The 17,794-nt window shown below is 37.0% G+C and overlaps 2 protein-coding genes across 4 annotated transcripts in view; one reads left to right on the top strand and one right to left on the bottom strand.

Annotated features, from left to right (window-relative positions):
* SMAP1 (small ArfGAP 1) overlaps positions 1–6,531 on the top strand; it is a 197,196-nt gene extending 190,665 nt beyond the window's left edge. For both annotated transcript variants that reach the window (XM_011957035.1, XM_011957034.1), the window contains exons 9-11: positions 1,456–1,627; positions 2,507–2,814; positions 4,756–6,531. In XM_011957035.1, the coding sequence (XP_011812425.1) occupies positions 1,456–1,627; positions 2,507–2,814; positions 4,756–4,890 (615 nt within the window). In that variant the 3' untranslated portion in view covers positions 4,891–6,531. The remainder of the gene's footprint in view (positions 1–1,455; positions 1,628–2,506; positions 2,815–4,755) is intronic.
* The window catches only part of B3GAT2 (beta-1,3-glucuronyltransferase 2), a 70,046-nt gene continuing 57,703 nt past the window's right edge, over positions 5,452–17,794 (bottom strand). Inside the window, exons 3-4 of one of the 2 annotated variants that reach the window (XM_011957037.1) lie at positions 6,345–6,493; positions 5,452–6,264 (exon numbers count right to left, since the gene is read on the bottom strand). In XM_011957037.1, the coding sequence (XP_011812427.1) occupies positions 6,178–6,264; positions 6,345–6,493 (236 nt within the window). In that variant the 3' untranslated portion in view covers positions 5,452–6,177. Of the gene's footprint in view, positions 6,494–17,794 lie in introns of both variants that reach the window. The other variant, XM_011957036.1, reaches the window with a different exon arrangement.

Genomic DNA, 17,794 nt, shown 5'->3' with positions numbered 1-17,794 from the left:
TTAGGCTGCTCTACTATGAGAGTGGAATCATAGCTTCCCAACATTTTGGGTTTTTTTATAGTTCTCTCTCATCCACAGGGAATAGACCCCAGGGTTTTGAGCAGATTTTTTTGGTTCAACAGATACTCAGTGTGATAAAAAGATCACTTAGTGATGTAGTTGCTTTGTTTTATAAACAATATTAACAGTAAACACCAAGTACTTAATCCAACCATTGTGCGAAACACTTCTTGTGATCATCAAGCTTATCCCCAGTTTACAGGAGAGAGACTGAAAGAAGTTAAGTGACATGTCTGAGTGTACCACAGAAAGTCATGGGGGCAGGCTCTAGTCCTGGCAGACAGGCTCCAGCCCATGCTCGTAGCTCTATGATCTGCTGCTGCTTCATTGGTAGCTTAGATATATTTTATTCAAGGGTATTGTGATATTTAATATTCCATGATATCTAATTTCTTACATATTTGAATTTTTGGAAAATTAACTTTTTGTCGCTTAAAATTCTTGCTTAGTCATAAGATTAAAAATACTGTTCTGTGTAGTTTACAAGTACAGTGTTTGGATGGTACCTCATCGCATGGTGTTCTAGGAGGACATTAAATGTTTGAATTTATTTTCCACTTGCTACTCACCTTATTCTCTAGTTTGAGAAGAATCAGCCAGTTTTTACTAGTCTTCATAGAATTCTTTGAAACACTTCATATTCAAAACAAGTCCATATAACAAATATGAATGTGATTTAATATTTAATGATTACAGAGATGATTAAGGTTTGCTGTTGTGATTGCATAATACTGTTTGCAAGATATGAGATTAAGTGAAAATGTTTGTTTTATATTAAATATCTACGTTTATTTGTATTTATTTGCCGCCTTGTCCAAAAGGGAAGTGCAGGATATGTTGAGACTATAGATGGTCAAAGTTTTGCTGTACCTTCATTTCTGTATAGATTAGAAGTAGCCTAATGTTGTAGTTAAAACTGATTAGATGTATAAAAATCTTATGCTGCAGGTTTTGAAAAGATAAAACCTTTTAAGCAGCCATTGCAAATCCTCTTATGGTCTGTTGTAGAAATGTTTATTCCAAAGGATACCAGTTTCTTGGAGCAGTAGTTGCTGTGGAGTGGTGGTCCTCAGACAGCTGCCTCATCTGTAACCACGTTGAGCCCATTGTGTTCAGGATTTGATGAACAAAAACTTGGCATCACCTTAGGTAGTAAATGCAACTTACTGTGAAAAGGCTTCAGTCTACCTACATTAACATTCAAATTAAGAAGTACTGCCATGGCTGTAGATGTTTTTTTATGGGCTTGTGAGTGATCCTCTTGAATGGCACCATTTTACCTTCTACAATTGTTTGACTCCTGTCTAATTTTATAACTTTATTTGGATTTTAAGTAATGGATAAGCTGTGCTTTACTGTGCAGAATTTGATAGCTTAGTTTGGTGTTTGTCTCAGGGGACATCCTCTGCACCAGCAGCTGCAACCCTGTCTACAGTAACATCTGGGGATCTAGATTTATTCACTGAGCAAACTACAAAATCAGAAGAAGTGGCAAAGAAACAACTTTCCAAAGACTCTATCTTATCTCTGTATGGCACAGGAACCATTCAACAGCAAAGTACTCCTGGTAATGAATTTCGATATTTGCTTTCAGTGACATTACTAGAAGCATATCCTTTGTAATTATAATAAGATCAGTTATATATTTTCTTTATTGTTCCATGTAGTGAGTGCTTTTGTTGTTGCAGTTTATACAACTATGAAACTGAAATGAACGAGCATTAGAATTAAAAATGAAGAGGCATGTACAGGATTCACAGAACTTTATTTGGAATTAACAAGCTGTTCATAGATCACTAAATATTGTTTCACAAGCTTATAGAACACGGATTATCTTTGATGAATTATTGAAACTTGATATGCATGAAGTTTACGACTTTGTATACAGTATATTTTCTCTGCAGGTAAACAGTCTTGAGTTACCACATGGACTAAAAAAATGGAATTTTTTTGTAATCATAACAAAATATTAGCATAAGGCTTATTGTTTACAGACTTTTAATCTTTCAGACCATTTCCTTTAAATAATGAGCTGCATTTCACATATGAGCTAAAATTATTTGGCAGCCCACTACATCTATTGAAGCGAGATATAGTCAGCTCTCACTTGCCTGTTTGGTACTGGGAGACCAGTGGTACAAGTCAGCAAAAAAAAGTGTATGATGTCATGCTACATAGTTTGTCTTCACGGCGGAAGATATTTTGTGTGACTGTTGCATATGATTTACATTTCTTAAGTAAAATTATTCAGGTTAATAACTGATTTGTCTGCATTCTAGAAATAACCAGCTCTCAGGGTTTAGGTGTGGGCTGGTCTGAGTAGTCAGAGCAGCCAAACTGGAATTAAATGTTTGCCGTTCAGAAAGGCAGTTTTTCTGTGATTATAGAGGTGAGTGCAACTGCACGTGATAGCGCTGTCTTCATTCATTTTCTTTTTGTGGTGCAGGTGTATTTATGGGACCCACAAATATACCATTTACCTCCCAAGCACCAGCTGCGTTTCAGGGCTTTCCATCGATGGGTGTGCCTGTGCCTGCAGCTCCTGGCCTTATAGGAAATGTGATGGGACAGAGTCCAAGCATGATGGTGGGCATGCCCATGCCCAATGGGTTTATGGGAAATGCACAAACTGGTGTGATGCCACTTCCTCAAAATGTTGTTGGCCCCCAAGGAGGAATGGTGGGACAAATGGGTGCACCCCAGAGTAAGTTTGGCCTGCCGCAAGCTCAGCAGCCCCCATGGAGCCTCTCACAGGTAGGGGTCATTTACTTTCTAGCTTCTCCCAAATCAAAGAAACCAGATTTTATTTTCTAAATTTTTGTTTTTAAGTCTAGTGATCTGGCAGAAAGAATTCAATAGGGATAATATGTATAGGGTCAAAAGTATCTATAAATATTATGAAGTTGTATCAGACAAATGATGTGTTATCTCTATTTTAGAGTATTCTGTTAAAAAAAAAGGTTAAACGTCTTTCATTTCAAATTGTAACGTAACTGTAATGGTGAACACCACTAATCTGTTTGCTAATGGCCAGAAATTAACCAGCACTAAGCTTTAACCAGCTTGCTTGTGGGACGTTTTTATGGTCCACTTAGACAACTTCACTAATAATTTTGGGGTCTTTTATTAGAAAAAAAAGTCTAGCCTCATATTCTCAAAGCACTATTTTATGAGGGATCTAAGGCTATTTTTCAGGTCATATGATTACTGCCCCATGGCTCTGTAAAAATTCTTTTTGTCAAAAACCTTTGTAAAGTTGTATTTTCTTTTTATGTACTCTATAATGACTTTTATGTTTAAAAAGAGTACAAAAAGATTCAATTCCCATAAGGTGTGAACCAGACATCCCCTCATATTATAAAATCCTGTTTCTACCTAAGTTAGAGCTAAGATAGAACATTTCTATTTCAGGTGCTGTGTTCTGACTTCTCTCTCTCTAGCTGCACAGACAAAGGCTCTTAGAGAGGTTCATGCTCCCACCCTTCTTCCTTTTACATTTCCCATTGATATTCCTCCAGCATTTTGTCAATCTTGGTTTCTGTTTGGTCACCTGTTTTACCTTTAGAGCATTCAGGGAATAGTCTAGAGTAATTTCTAACATTAGCTCAATCACTATATATCCCCATTAATTTTGCTACCACCATTTCCAAGAATATAGGTAAGACATTGGTTTCTACACGTTGGGAATCTAAAAAATTGTATGTGCTAAAGGTCAGTCACATGGTCAACATGCTGAAGCACACCCAGCTCAGGTTAAGGTGCTTGATGAACCAGGAAGGAGTTAATACTGGCTCTTACTTCCAAATAATGCAGAAGGGTGATGCTGTTCTCCAGCACTCCATCAGTGCAATCTACTGGCCAATGACAAGGTGGTTAAAATGTCCTTTAGGAGGTACGAAGACGTGATCTGCTTCTTCAGACACTTATGCCTGATGATTAGTGATGTAGTTTATGTTAGTGTCTTTGAAACTGTAAATAAGTCAGTTGTATTGAATTAAGAACACAGTCTAACACTTGAGTGTAAGTTTTAAACCCACTCTATACTTTATGGTAAATCTTGCCTTTCCTTCTCTTACCACCGATTTTGGAAATAGGAGAATCACAAGGTTAAGGTGCTTATATATATATTTGACTCCAGCCTTGAAAAAAAATATACATAATCTTATACTTTATTGCATACAATGAAAATAAATTTTAGATGTTTATGTTGTTAGATCAGCAAGAGAAATAAATGCTTTATGACCACTTTTAGGAAGTATATAGAGCCATTTAAGATTTTAATAGAGAACAATAGCTATCATACAAAGGTTATGGGTTAATTTTAGACTATTTTACTTTCTAAAATTTTCTTACTCCTTAGTAGTTAAAGCACAATATCCTAGTGTAGGTGAAAGTTAGAGTAACAGACACATTATACACCGAGATACAAATCCCAAGATTGCTTTGGTATTTTTTTTTTTTAAGTTGTTAATCTTTAGGGAAACTGAAGAAGAAACTGAAGCTAGAAAGCAGATAAATAAAGAAGGAAAAATGTAGCTATTTGCTTTAAGAAATATTTGTATGGTACTCTGCTTTTATTCCAGTGCTTGGACTAGTTTTCACATTAATGAAAAAAATGACCAACTGTGTGGCTAAAGAAACAAGAATTAAAGGTGAAGTAAGCCTCTCGAACTAAGCCTTTTATGTGTTTCACAGATGAATCAGCAAATGGCTGGCATGAGTATCAGTAGTGCAACCCCTACTGCAGGTTTTGGCCAGCCCCCCAGCACAACAGCAGGATGGTCTGGAAGCTCATCGGGTCAGACTCTCAGCACACAACTGTGGAAATGAAAACTGCAATACAAGTTTCATCCAGAACTACCACCTGACATTCCTTGCTAAAAGGCATCTAGTTCCCCTGTTTATTCATATACATATATTTTTTTTTTTTACCCATTTGTTCATATTAAGAATGATCTGATTGACCGTGTTGGTCTGTACTGATTCCATTTGATGTGGTGAAAAGCAGGTTGATAAACCATTTTATGTCAAGGGCAGCTTTGCTCAGATTTCCCATGATTTCATATACTGCATTATTTGAGAAGCTGCTCAACTTGCAAAATCAGTTTTCCTCAATAAAATTATAGCTCTAATGTTTGCATATAAGGGAAGTAGTTATCATGTTAGTAATACCTCTAACAGTATAAGCCCCACCCCAAAATTAGCCAGTAATCCTGTAGGAAGGTACTGTATGATCAAATGTTTAATCATATAAATAGAATGTAAATGTCTCACTGAGCACTGTTTTCTAGTGTATCAAAATTCTTTTATTTCATCATTCACTTCACTGTGCTGTTGTTATGATGTGCTTAACAGGGAACGTGGTTAGTGAAGGGAAGATAAACCTGGATGTTACTCCAAAACTTAGTTAATGAATGTTTAAATAATTCAAATTTTATCTGCCTCTCTTGTAATTTGGATCTCTTCTCAATGTACATAGTGCTAACATGAAGACCTTTTTCTGCACTATATGCAAACAGGGTAACTAAAACAAAGCCACTTTCAATCCTTGAAGGTATATCCAGGTTTATGACAGTAATTGTGTTTACATTTTATGGTGCCTAGTATTGACAAAATGTTATTTCCCTATATTAAACAGATGAATCCATAGACCTTTTCATTTGTGGGTTTTTTATTTCCTATGATGTATACTGCCAGTAACCTTCCAAAAATTACTTAGTGTTGCCAAGTCAGGAATCAGGAATGTTTAGCTGACAAAATACTTGTCTGTTTTAAAAACCTGTTCAGGTCTGCCAATTATAAGGGCAAACTGGAGAAAAAGAAAAAATACATAACTCCGAGTGGTATCTTGCAGTATCGGCACTGTACAAAAATCTTCCAATTTAGTTGTAGGGAAAACATGCAGAACAAATGAAGACAAAACATACATTTTGTACCATCCAATTAGCTTATGTTAACTGACAAGCTCCATTTAAACAGATGTCCATCAGATGACAAGAAAGGCTGTTGTACTGAAGTAAAACAAACAATACCTGAATGTTCTGCAGCCTAAACTCCAAACATCCTCTTCCATATGGACCCACTGGCTGGGCAAACTGCACCAGTTGCTGCTTCAATTTATACCTCAATTTTCACTGTGTCCAGGCGGTACTTTGGCTCGTTGGCTAGATTAACCTTCTCTGTCCGAGTGTGCCACACGAGAACCTAAAGGGGAAGGAAATAGCTTGGGTAGCGCACTCTTCATGCTGACACTCGAGGTTAGGCAGCACAAGTGAAATGAATACCTTAGTGCAGTTATTTGCTTTCGGTTCCAGTTCTTCGACTGTTGTTATCTGTTTGAGAAAGTCAGATTCTTGCATCCCTGGCTGGGATCCACGACGCTTAAATACAGCTTTTGGATTGGACAAAATGACTTGAAGACTTACAGCAAATCCTTTGTGAAAAGTAAAAAACAAAACAAAAACTTTAAAATACTGGTGTACTTCTCTTTTTTCTGTGTAATTTTGGTCACATCAAAGAGTTTTTAAAATACCTACCGTGTGTCAGGTCTTGGTTTACAAAGTTGAATAGGAACATTACCTGTATAACAGTCTCAAAGGAAAATCAATCATTACAATATTTTACATACCGTGTAAAATAGAGGTGTGCACAGGAGCATCTATGCAAAACAGGAAGCTTAGTTAATAAAGGGTGAATTTTATAAGCTGCTGTTTCACAGTGGTCATCAACCCTCCACATTTGCCACTCTAGGAATAACTAAGAAATAAATGCAGCTGAAAAACATACATGCTTACCCTAACTATATGTGGGGTGTGAGACCACATGCCCAGCTCTCCTGCCTGCCCTGTAATACTAATTATGTATGCTTCCTTAAATTCAGCACTGCTTGGATTCATTTTGCATTTAGAAGAGGGAGCAACGAAGTAAAGCCAATTAGCTAGAAAATGAATCATACCTAATTTTTAATCATTTGGTTTACATTTCTAATTTGGTTCAATGTAAAAAGGGTATGTGGGGCAGAAATCAGTGCAGGAGATATCAGGCCATCTGATAAATTTTTTTTTGGTATTTCGTTTACCAAAAATAAGTGTAAATTTTCTTCAATGGTTTGGTCATACGAAAAATCATTACTGGCTGAGCACAGTGTCTCACATCTGTAATCTCAGCGCTTTGGGAGGCCAAAGCAGAGGGCCACTTGAGCCCAGGAGTTCAAGACCAGCCTAGGCAACATAATGAGACCCTATCTCTACAAAAAATACAAAAATTAGCTGGGTGTCGTGGCATGTGGTGCGTGCCTGTAGTCCCAGCTACTTAGGAGGCTGAGGTGGGAGGATTGCCTGAGCCTACCAGATTGTGGCTGCAGTGAGCTGTGACTGTGCCACTGCAACTCCAGCCGGGGCAACAGAATGAGGCCCTGTCTCAAAGAAAAAAAATCATTAGTATTTAATCTGTAGTTCAACCAACTATTATAAAACTCAACCATTGAAGCACTCTACAATTGTTTTTGCCATCTCAGCAAGTAATAATTGTTTTGAAGGTCTGAAGCCCTGGACCTCTTTTTCCTTAGTGACTAAGGTGATACTGTCAAGTCAGGCAGCCTTCCAGCATTGAAGCTCTGAGGACCAAACCCCAAAACATTTCTTAGCAACTTTTGCCCTTCTCTACATTAAATGAGTTGATTTATGGTTCAGTTTGCAAAGTAAATACTAAATGATACCAGGTGGTAACGGAGGAGCTATGGGAACACCACAACCACCATCCTCTCCAGATGCCAGACTGGGCCAGTCTCCTGTTCCAGACCCTGCTGCCTTTTGGAGAAAAGTTAACACTAAGCCACTTACAAACACAACATGGTACAGCAAGTGCTGAGTAAAGCAGAACAAAGAATCATAAGGCATGAGCCGTAGCACTAGCCCCAGTATCCTCCACCAACCCTAAAGGGAGGGAGGTGGCACATTTTAGCAGAGAATACTGGATTTGGAATTAGAAGGCTTTTGTTTTTGCCTAGGTGCCTGCCCCTGGGACACTGGCCAACTCAACCTTTTTTGATTTTCTAACTTCCCCATTTCTTTGTGAGAGAAGTGTAACACTTCAATGTTTGATGAAAAATTGAGGTATGGAAAGACTCCACTGACTGCAAAGCACTGTTGAAAAGATATTACAATATATAAATAACAATACCACTGTCAGTGTGATCATGATGGGCAGGTGATGCCAGCCACCATTTATGGCTGGAAGAATACTGGTTGACAGGTTTAAAAGGCTTGGGAAAGTTCCAGGTAGCAAAGCCAGGACACCTACATGTGACAGCATTCTGGTAACAAGTCCAAAGCCTTCCTCAGACACAACTAGGACAACCACCAGACTCAACAAAAGCCAAAGGTTCAAGTTGATACGTAAAGGGCCCTTTGCAACAGGTTAGATCAGATTTTAGTGTTAAAAGATTTCTTGCTTTTTCCATGTGCTTATAAATAAGCTTTATCCTTTTTTTTTTTTTTTTTTAATCCAGATGAGAGCCTGCCCCTCTCAGTCAAACTGAAACTCCTGATACGTTTTTCACATGGCTTCAGGGTACTGGTTGTATTTCCCCATTCTCTAAAAAACATGGGATCCAAATTGTGCAGAGGTAATTTTTGAAAATGATATGGAGCCACCTGGATCTGATTTCCTTCATTTTCCCCTAACACATTCATCATCATGACCACTGAAGGATTCAGATTATTTTGTTGCTTTCCTTAGCACAGGAATATCCTTCCAGCTCTTCACACAGAATTACATGGCAAAATCTACAATGTAGGCAAAGCTGAGAGCCAGTTGTGAAGCTACACATCATTTTACTACAAGGCCCCCCTTCCCGGTGTCACTAGAGAATGGTGCGCACCTGAAAGGCCAGCACCCTGGAGATATGTTAGCATGTGGCTCTCCACAGTACCCAAGTGTTTTTCTATAATACAAAGGGGTGGAGGAGCACAATTCAGATGCCCCTCAGTCAGCTAACGCAATTTCTTTGCTCAGTGATCTCTTGAAAGGAAGCAGGTCACAGCTGGCAGGAGAGACTGCATGTTAACTAGGCCAACCCCTGGGTGGCTTTGGGGGAATCTGACCTGCTGTGAAGCTGGGGGCAGAGTTAAAGAGTTCTCCCCACTGAAATCACGGTAGAGGGAATCCTAAACTATTGATTCCCAACCTAAGATGGTTTTGGGGGTAATTCCAAGTATTTATACTTCAAGTATTATATCTTCCCTTTTTTAGTGAGATTTGTTATCTTTAAAGATGTTGCAGTTACTTTGGAGATGCTTATGAAAATCATGGGAGTAGGATTTTCTGCCCTGGTCAACTGAGTAAAAAAAAAAAAAAAAAAAAAAAAAAAAAAAAAAAAAAATCAAATAATAATGATTGTTCACTGAGAAGGCAGGATTTCCTGACTTCTTCAGCACAGCTAGGTGGGAAGGATACACAGTCACCCTCTGTATCTGCAGATTCTGCATCTGCAGATTCAACTAACATCAGATTAAAAGTATCTGAAAATAAAAAATAACAATAAACAATAAGAAATAATAGGGTGCTTTTGTTTTTGGAGACAGAGTTTCACTCTTTTTGCCCAGGCTGGAGTGCAGTGGCACAATCTCGGCTCACTGCAACCTCTGCCTCCTGGGTTCAAGCGATTCTCCTGCCTCAGCCTCCCGAGTAGCTGGGACTACAGACATGGGCCTGGCTAATTTTGTATTTTTAGTAGAGATGGGGTTTCACTATGTTGGCCAGGCTGGTCTCAAACTCCTGACTTCAAGTTAACTGCCCCCCTCAGCCTCCTAGGAGTGCTGGGATTACAGGCATGAGCCACCATGCTCAGTCAAAGTAATACAAGTTTTAAAGCTATATAGTATAACAACCATTTGAATGGCATTTGCATTGTATTAGGTAAGTAAGCTAGAGATGATTTAAAGTATACAGGAGGATGTGCCTAGGTTATATGTAAACACTGTATCAGGGACTTGAGCGTCCATGGATTTTGGTATTGGTAGCAGTCCTGAAACCAATTCCCTATGAATACTCAGGAATAACCATTCCCTCTCAGGCAGAGGGATAGGGCCTACCTCAATATATGCTTACTGATTACTGAGTAGAAAATTTGTAAGACATTCAAAGTCCAACAAGCTATTTCCATTTCTGGACAAAATTGCAATAGGGACTGGTTTTTCCTCACTTGTTCTAAATAACTAAAAGGCAGACAAAATGTTTGAAAAAAGTTTCCAGACATTGGAAAAGAGGCACATGAGACAGAGATCTCTGAGAAAAGAGAAATATGACCCCTACAACTGCCCCAGCTTCCTGCCTGAAGTAGGTTTTCAGGCTACACCACAGGGAGGGAACCCGGAAAGCTCTGCAGCCCCCTTGAGTTGAGGAAACAACTGAGAATTTGAGGAGGCCAAGACAACTAGGATATGCAGGGTGGAGTACTGGAGAGGGAAGAGCTCTGCTGATCTGTAGACGGCTCTCCTCAAGTCTTCAACTGAGTATGAAGAGCAAATGCTCACAAAGCTACCTCAGGCCAGGTACAGAACCACTGGGTAAGGAGCAGGGTGAATCAATTACTGGAGCTTTTTCAGGGCTGGGACTAGTTCCCATTCTCAGTAGCCAGAGTGGAGCTACCTAGTAAGAGCTGGGCACCTGGAGGGGAACTTGGAAGGTTATTTTGCCTGTTGTAAGGTCAAGCTGATTAGCCTTAAACTAAAGGCTGAGATGGTTTTGCCTAACAAACTTCAAAAGCAAACCTGGAAAGGATCAAAATGTTTCTAAGTTAACTCAGTTGTGTCCCAGCACAAAGCTCAAGAATATTTACATATGTATGTATAATATAATATAACATTACATATATGTGTGTTTTTATGTATGGTTGTGTGTATACATATATTTGTCATCCAGTATCTAGCAACATAAAATTCAAAATGCCTGATGCCCAAGTCACCTTAGTGATGAAGAATACAATGTCTGAGATGAAAAATACATTGGATGGGATTAGCAGCAGAGGAGACATTGCAGAATGAAAGTTGAGTAAACTTGAACACACAATGATAGAAACTACCAAAATGAAACAGAAAAGTCAAGACCAACACACACACACACACTGTGCAGAGTCACAGGAACAAAGGGAAAGGTGAATGAATAAGGGAGATGGGGAAAAGATTTGAAGAAATGACGACTGAAAAATTTACAAACTTGAAAAATCAGGAAAGATACTAAAACTCAGATAACAATCAACTACACCTAAATGACATTTATAGAACACTCCACCCAACAGCAGCAGAACACAACCTTTCAAAGTACACATGGAACATTATCAAGATAGACCATAGTCTGGGCCATAAATCAAGTCTCAATACAAAGTATGTTTTCTGACTACAGTGGAATTAAAATAGAAATCAGTAATACAAAAATATCTGGAAAATATCCCAAATATTTGAAAACTATTAGAACCTAATTCTAAGCAAAATATAAACCAAAGAAGAAATCAAAAGGGAAATGATAAAGTGGTTAACTGAATGAAAATGAAAACGACACATATCAAAATGTGTAGGATACATCTAAAGGACTGCTTAGATGGGAAATTAGTTTTTAGAAAACATTAAGCACTTATTGGATAAGAAAGGTCTGAATTCAATAACCTAAGTTCCTACCTTTTTAAACTAGAAAAAGAAAGTAAATGAAGCCCAAAGTAAATGGAGAAAAGGACTATACTAATAAATACAAGAGCGGAAACCACTAAAGTAGAAATAGAAAACAATTGAGAAGTGAAATAAAAACCTAGTCATTTAGAAAAAAAAAAGTTAATAAAATTGATAAACTCTACCCACGCTTATCAGGAAAAAGAGAAGATATAAATTACCAGCCTCAGAAATGAAAGAGATATGTTCTACAAACCTTCAAATGATAATATGGGACTATTATAAGCAACTTTTTATGATAGTAAATTTGACAACTTAGATCAAAATAGAAAAATTCCTTGAAAGACAAGCTATAAGGCTCACTCATGAAGAAACAGATAATGTAAAATAGCCCAGTACCAAACAAATTAAGTTTAGAATTAAAATCTTCCCACACACATACACACAACCCTCCAGGACCAGAGAGCTTCACTGTTAAATTCTACCAAGCATTTAAGGAAGAAATGATAACAATTCTCCATGAATTATTCTAGAAAATAGAAAAGGAGGAAACCTTTCTCAAGCTATTCTGTGAGACCAGCATTGCCCTGACACCTAAATCCAGACAAAAACATTACAAGAAAACTACATACTAATAATCCTCATGATCACAGAAAAATTCTCAAAATTTTAGCAAATCATGTTCAACAATAAAAAGACAATAAATCATGACCACTTGAGGACTATCTCCAGATTGCAATGTTGGTTTAAAATTTCAAAATCAATCAGTGTAATTCACCATATTAACAGACTAAAAAAGAAAAAAAATCTGACTATCACAATAGCTGGAGAAAATGCTTTGACAAAATCTAACATCTAGTTATAATGAAAAGAAGAAATAAAAGCCTCTCAGCAATCTAAGACTAGAAGTGGACTTTCTCAGTAAGGGCATCTACAAAAATGATACTTATACTTGCCAACATTATACTTAATGGTGAAAGACTGAGTGTTAAATCTCTGAAGATTGGAATGAGGCAAGGATGGCTGCTGTTGACTTTTATTCAACAAAGTCCTGGAGATCTTGGCCATTTAAATAAGGCTCCCGCCCCTGCAAAAAGGCAGAAATATTGGAAAGGAAGAAGTACAGCAAAACTCCTCTTCTTCCTTCAGCCACAGTTAACAGTATCAATAGTGCTTCTCAGTACCTTCTATTGTGTAAGTATCAATTTAGCCTCACCTCCATAGGCTCATCCCACTGCCACATTCTCTCTTCTCCAACTATACGTCATCTAATCTCAGCAAGGCTGTTACAAATAAGAACTATTTCCAGTTTCTAAACGATGACATTTGGCAACAAGACTTTTATAGTTTGGCCACAAAAAAGATACTAACAGCTTTTTCTCTGTAATAATCAGTCTGGGTAGTTGTCCTAGAATATTGGACTCGTGACACACGTTTCATGTTACCAGTAGCTATCAAAAGCCTCTCTTTCCCCCCACTTTAAAAACAATAAGAAAAAGATTTCAACTTTCAAATTAAAAAGTATATACACACAGTAAAGTCATGGAACTTGCTGGAGAAAGAAAGATATGTGTTGGACCTCCTCTAATTCTGAGCTAACCAACTCTCCTTTCATACCTCTTCCTAGCAAAGCATACACTGCTTTTTGGAAGGTTGTGTGTTTCCATCTTTCCTGCCCACCATCCCTCCTTATTGAGATATAATTCACATGCATTAAAACTTGTCCTCTTATATGGTATGATTAAGGGGGTTTTAATGTATTCATAGCTCTGGGAACCAATTTTTGAGAACACTTTTTTTCCCATTGAACTGTCTTAGAACCTTTGGCAAAAATCAACTGACCATAAATGATTTATTTCTACACTTTCAGTTCTGTTTCATTCATCTATATGGCTATCCTTATGTCAGTACCACACTGTATTATGGTAGTTTGTTTTCTTTAAATTGAGACAGGGTCTTCCTATGTTGTCCAGGCTGGTCTCAAACTCCTGGGCTCGAGGGATGCTCCTGCCTCAGCCTCCTGAGTGGCTGGAACTACAAGACACATGTCACTCCGTCTGGTGATGCCATTATTGTAGTTTTATAAGTTTTCAAATTGGGAAGTATAAATCCCCCAGCTTCTGAGTTCATCACTTTCCATATCAATTTTAGAAGCAAACACCTTGTCAATTTTTACAAAAAGGGCAGCCAGAATTTTGATAAAGATTGCACTGAATCTGTAAATTAATTTGGGGGAATATTGCCATTTTAGCCACAATAAGTCTTCTAATCCATGAAGAAGTTATTTTCTCCAATAACTTCCTTCTGCTTATTTTGAGTTTACTCTTTCTAGTTTCTTATGGTAGAAGGTTGGGTTACTGATTTGACATCTTTCTTCTTTTTAATGCAGGTATGTGAAGCCATAAATGTACTGCTAAGCACTACTCTGGCTGTACCCCCGCAGTCTTTCAAATGTTGTTTTTCCATTTTCATTCCCCTCAAAATGTTTCCCAGATTTCCTTGTGATTTCTTAACACATTGATTTCTTTAGGAGTGTGTGTTTAATTTCCATATATTTGTGAATTTCACAAACTCCTTTCTGGTATTAATTTCTGATTTCATCTCAGTATAAACCAAGACCATACTTTGTGTAATTTTAGTTATTTTAAATTTATTGTGTCCTGTTTTATGGCCTAAGATGATCTATAATCTTGGAGAATGTTCCACCGTGCCTTTGAGAAGAATGTGTATTCCGTTCTTGTTGGGTAGAGTATTCTATAGATGTCTGTTAGATCTAATTGATTTACAGTGTTTTTCAAGTCTTCTATCCCAGTTGATCTATCTAGTTGTTCTGTCTAGTATTGACAGTGGGATGTTGATAGTTGTAATGATTACTGATGAATTATTTTTTCCTTCAGTTTTGTCATTTTTACTTTGTATATTTTGGGGCTCTGTTGTAAGTCATATATATATTCATAGTTATATCTTCTTGATAGAGTGACCCTTTTCTCATTATAACTTTTTTTGGGGGGGTCTCTAATAACAGTTTGTCTTAAAGTCTGTTTTGTCTGGTGTTCATATAACCATTCCAGGTTTTTTTTTTTTTTTTTTTGGTTCCTGTTAGCATGATATATACTTTTTACTATTCTCTTGCTTTCAATTTATTTGTATCTTTGAATCTAACATGTTTGTCTTGTAGACAGCATATAGTTGGATTTTTATACATCCTGTCCATCTGCCTTTTGATTGCATTTTTTATCCACTTACATTTAATGTAATTACCAATAAATTGATTTACATTTGTCTTTTTAATATTTGTTTTCTATATGTCTAATGTTATTTTATTCCTCTATTTCTCTATTACTGCCTTCTTTATTGTTAAACAAATATTTCCTAGTGTACAATTAACATTTCAATTTCTAACAGTCTAGTTCAGATTAATACCAACAATTTCAACAGTATAAAAAAACTTTGCCCCTACATAGATCCATTTTTTGCCCCTCATTTGTGCTATTGTCATAAAAATTATATCTTTATACATTTTGTGCCCTCAAACCAGATTTTTGATGACTGCTTTATGTAGTTGTTTTTCAAAACAGGAGAAAGGAGCTATAAAGATTACATTGATATGCCTTTCAAAATTACCTATGTAGTTACTTTTACTAGTGTTCTTATTTGTTCATGTGGATTAGAGTTCTTGTGTAGCATCCTTTCACTTTTGCCTAAAGGACTCCTTTGAGTATTTCTTGTAGGGCACATGTGCTAGCAATGAATTTTCATGGTGTTTGTTGGGAATATTTTCATTTCTCCATTTTTGAAGGGTAATTTTACTGGATATAGAATTCTTGATCTTTTTTTTCTTCTTCTTCTTTTTTCTTCCAGTACTTTGAATCTGTCATCCCACTGCCTTCTAGTCTCTGTGGTTTCTGATAAGAAATCAGCCTTTGTTAATAAACAAAGGCTATTAAAGAACCTTTGTTAATCATATTCACTTTTCTTTTGCCACTCTCAAGATTCTCTTCATGTTTGACTTTCAACTGATTATGATGTGTCTAGGTGTGAATCTCTGAGTTTATCCTACTTGGAATCCACTGAGCTTCCTGAATGTTTAATGTTTTTCCTACAAATTTGGGAAGTTCTAACTTTTTTTTCAAATATTCTTTTTGCCCCTTTCTCTTTTTCTGTGACTCAGAGTATGTATATTAGTATATGTAAATAATAAGACTATGAGGCCCTGTTCATTTTTCATCATTCTGTTTTCTGTTCTTCAAACTGGATCATATAAATTTACCTATGTTTCAAATTTACTGATTCTTCTGCCTGCTCAAACTGCTTTGAGCCCCTCTATTGAATTTTTTGTTTTTATTAGTGTACATTTCAACTCCAGCATTTCTATTTGGTTCTTTTTAAAAAATATGTATAATTTCTATCTCTTTATTGATCTCTATTTGTGAGACATCATTCTCCTATTTTTCTTTAGCTGTTTAGACATGGTTATCTTTAGTGGACTCCATATATTTAAAATATCTCATTTAAAGTTTTTACCTAGCAAGTCTAATGTCCAGACATTTTCTATCAACTGCTTGCTTTTTTGTGTATTGGTCATGCTTTGTCTCTTTGCATGTCTTGTAATCTTTTGCTGAAAACTGGACATTTGAAATAATATAATGTGGCAACTCTGGAAATCAGATTCTCTAAGATTAGTTGTTTTATTGTTGTCATTATTGTTTTAGTGACTTTCTTGAACTAACTTTGTAAAGTCTGTGCTTTTTGCTGAGTATGGGCAAAGAAGTCTGTGTTCAGTTAGCTTAGAGGTCAACTAAATATTGGACACAGATTTCCTTAAATGCCTGGAACCAGAGACTCTCAGTCTTTGCCAAGATGCTCTGTGTCCATTTGGGCATGCTTTCAACACTCAGCCAGGCAATTTACAACTGCCTAAGCTTTCACATCTTTATTGCACAGGGGCTCACAATACTAAGAGGGGAAAACTGAGGGCTTTGTAAGGCTTTTCTTGAACAAGTATATAGCCCTGGGCATGCATACAGTCCTACACATCCACATGGCCTTCCAGAAATATGTCAGAACTTTTCAAATGCCCCTATGGAATGAAGTTTTTTGCTTAGCTTGTTGTTTGCCACAACTGTTATTGCCTCAGGGAGCTGTGATGGTAAAGAGTCACCACAAGCTGTTTTTGACAAATGCCCCCAGGGAAAACGCTGTTTGCTCTGGTGAATGAGGTCAAATAAAGACAAGCCTTGTGAATAGGGTTTTCTAGGGAATTGCTAGACAGATCAAATAATAACAATTATCTTAGAATGGAGCTCTGAATGAGTCCCAACCCTGTTCTGCCCTTCTACTAACTGCTATGCTGTTGGTTTTCACCATGATTACAGGGCTGTTTGTTTTCAAATCTACCATGGAGGAAATGGAGAGAAGGGGATGGGAATAGGGCAAATTGATATATTGCAATACTGCTCTTTCCAAGATTTAGCCTTTTTTTAAAAAACAAAACAAAACAAAACTCCCCAGATTGTTGCATGCTTTTAGCTAATTTCCATAGTTCTTAAAAAGTTGATTTTGACAAATTTTGCCAGTGTTCTCATTGTTTTTATGGATGAGAGAATATTCAGAAGTCCTTACTCTGTCATTCCCAATGACATTACTCTTTTTGCAACCCCAAATCCCATTACCACCCATTGAGTTAGGTAAGTATAGAAGAAAAAGAAAATAGTGTAATGTAGGGTTTGATGACTGAAAACAGAAAACTGCTACTTAACTACTTTTTTTCCCCCCCTGGCCCTGTACTTTCCAGCCCTGGCATCTCAAAACTATCCAAGTGAGAAACAAATGTGTTAGTAGAATTGATTTAGGAATCATTTCCACTAGATTTAAATCAAATATAGAAAGCAGAAAAGAAGGTTGTATAAAGGAATGTTTCCTTTGCTTATTTACAATTCCAAATTGCCACTGTTTTCTGCAAGTGTTCCTTTATAATTTTCATGGCTCTAAGACCGAATGCTCATGTGTCATCAAGTGCTCTTTCACAGCCATGATAGATTTTCTTCCAAATCTACCCTTTCCTAATGAGT

This window comes from Colobus angolensis, unplaced genomic scaffold, assembly GCF_000951035.1.
Source record: "Colobus angolensis palliatus isolate OR3802 unplaced genomic scaffold, Cang.pa_1.0 Scaffold431, whole genome shotgun sequence".
Lineage (NCBI taxonomy): Eukaryota > Metazoa > Chordata > Mammalia > Primates > Cercopithecidae > Colobus > Colobus angolensis.
The sequence above is the reverse complement of the archived record's forward strand: the minus strand, read 5'-3'. Positions and strand labels throughout refer to the sequence as shown.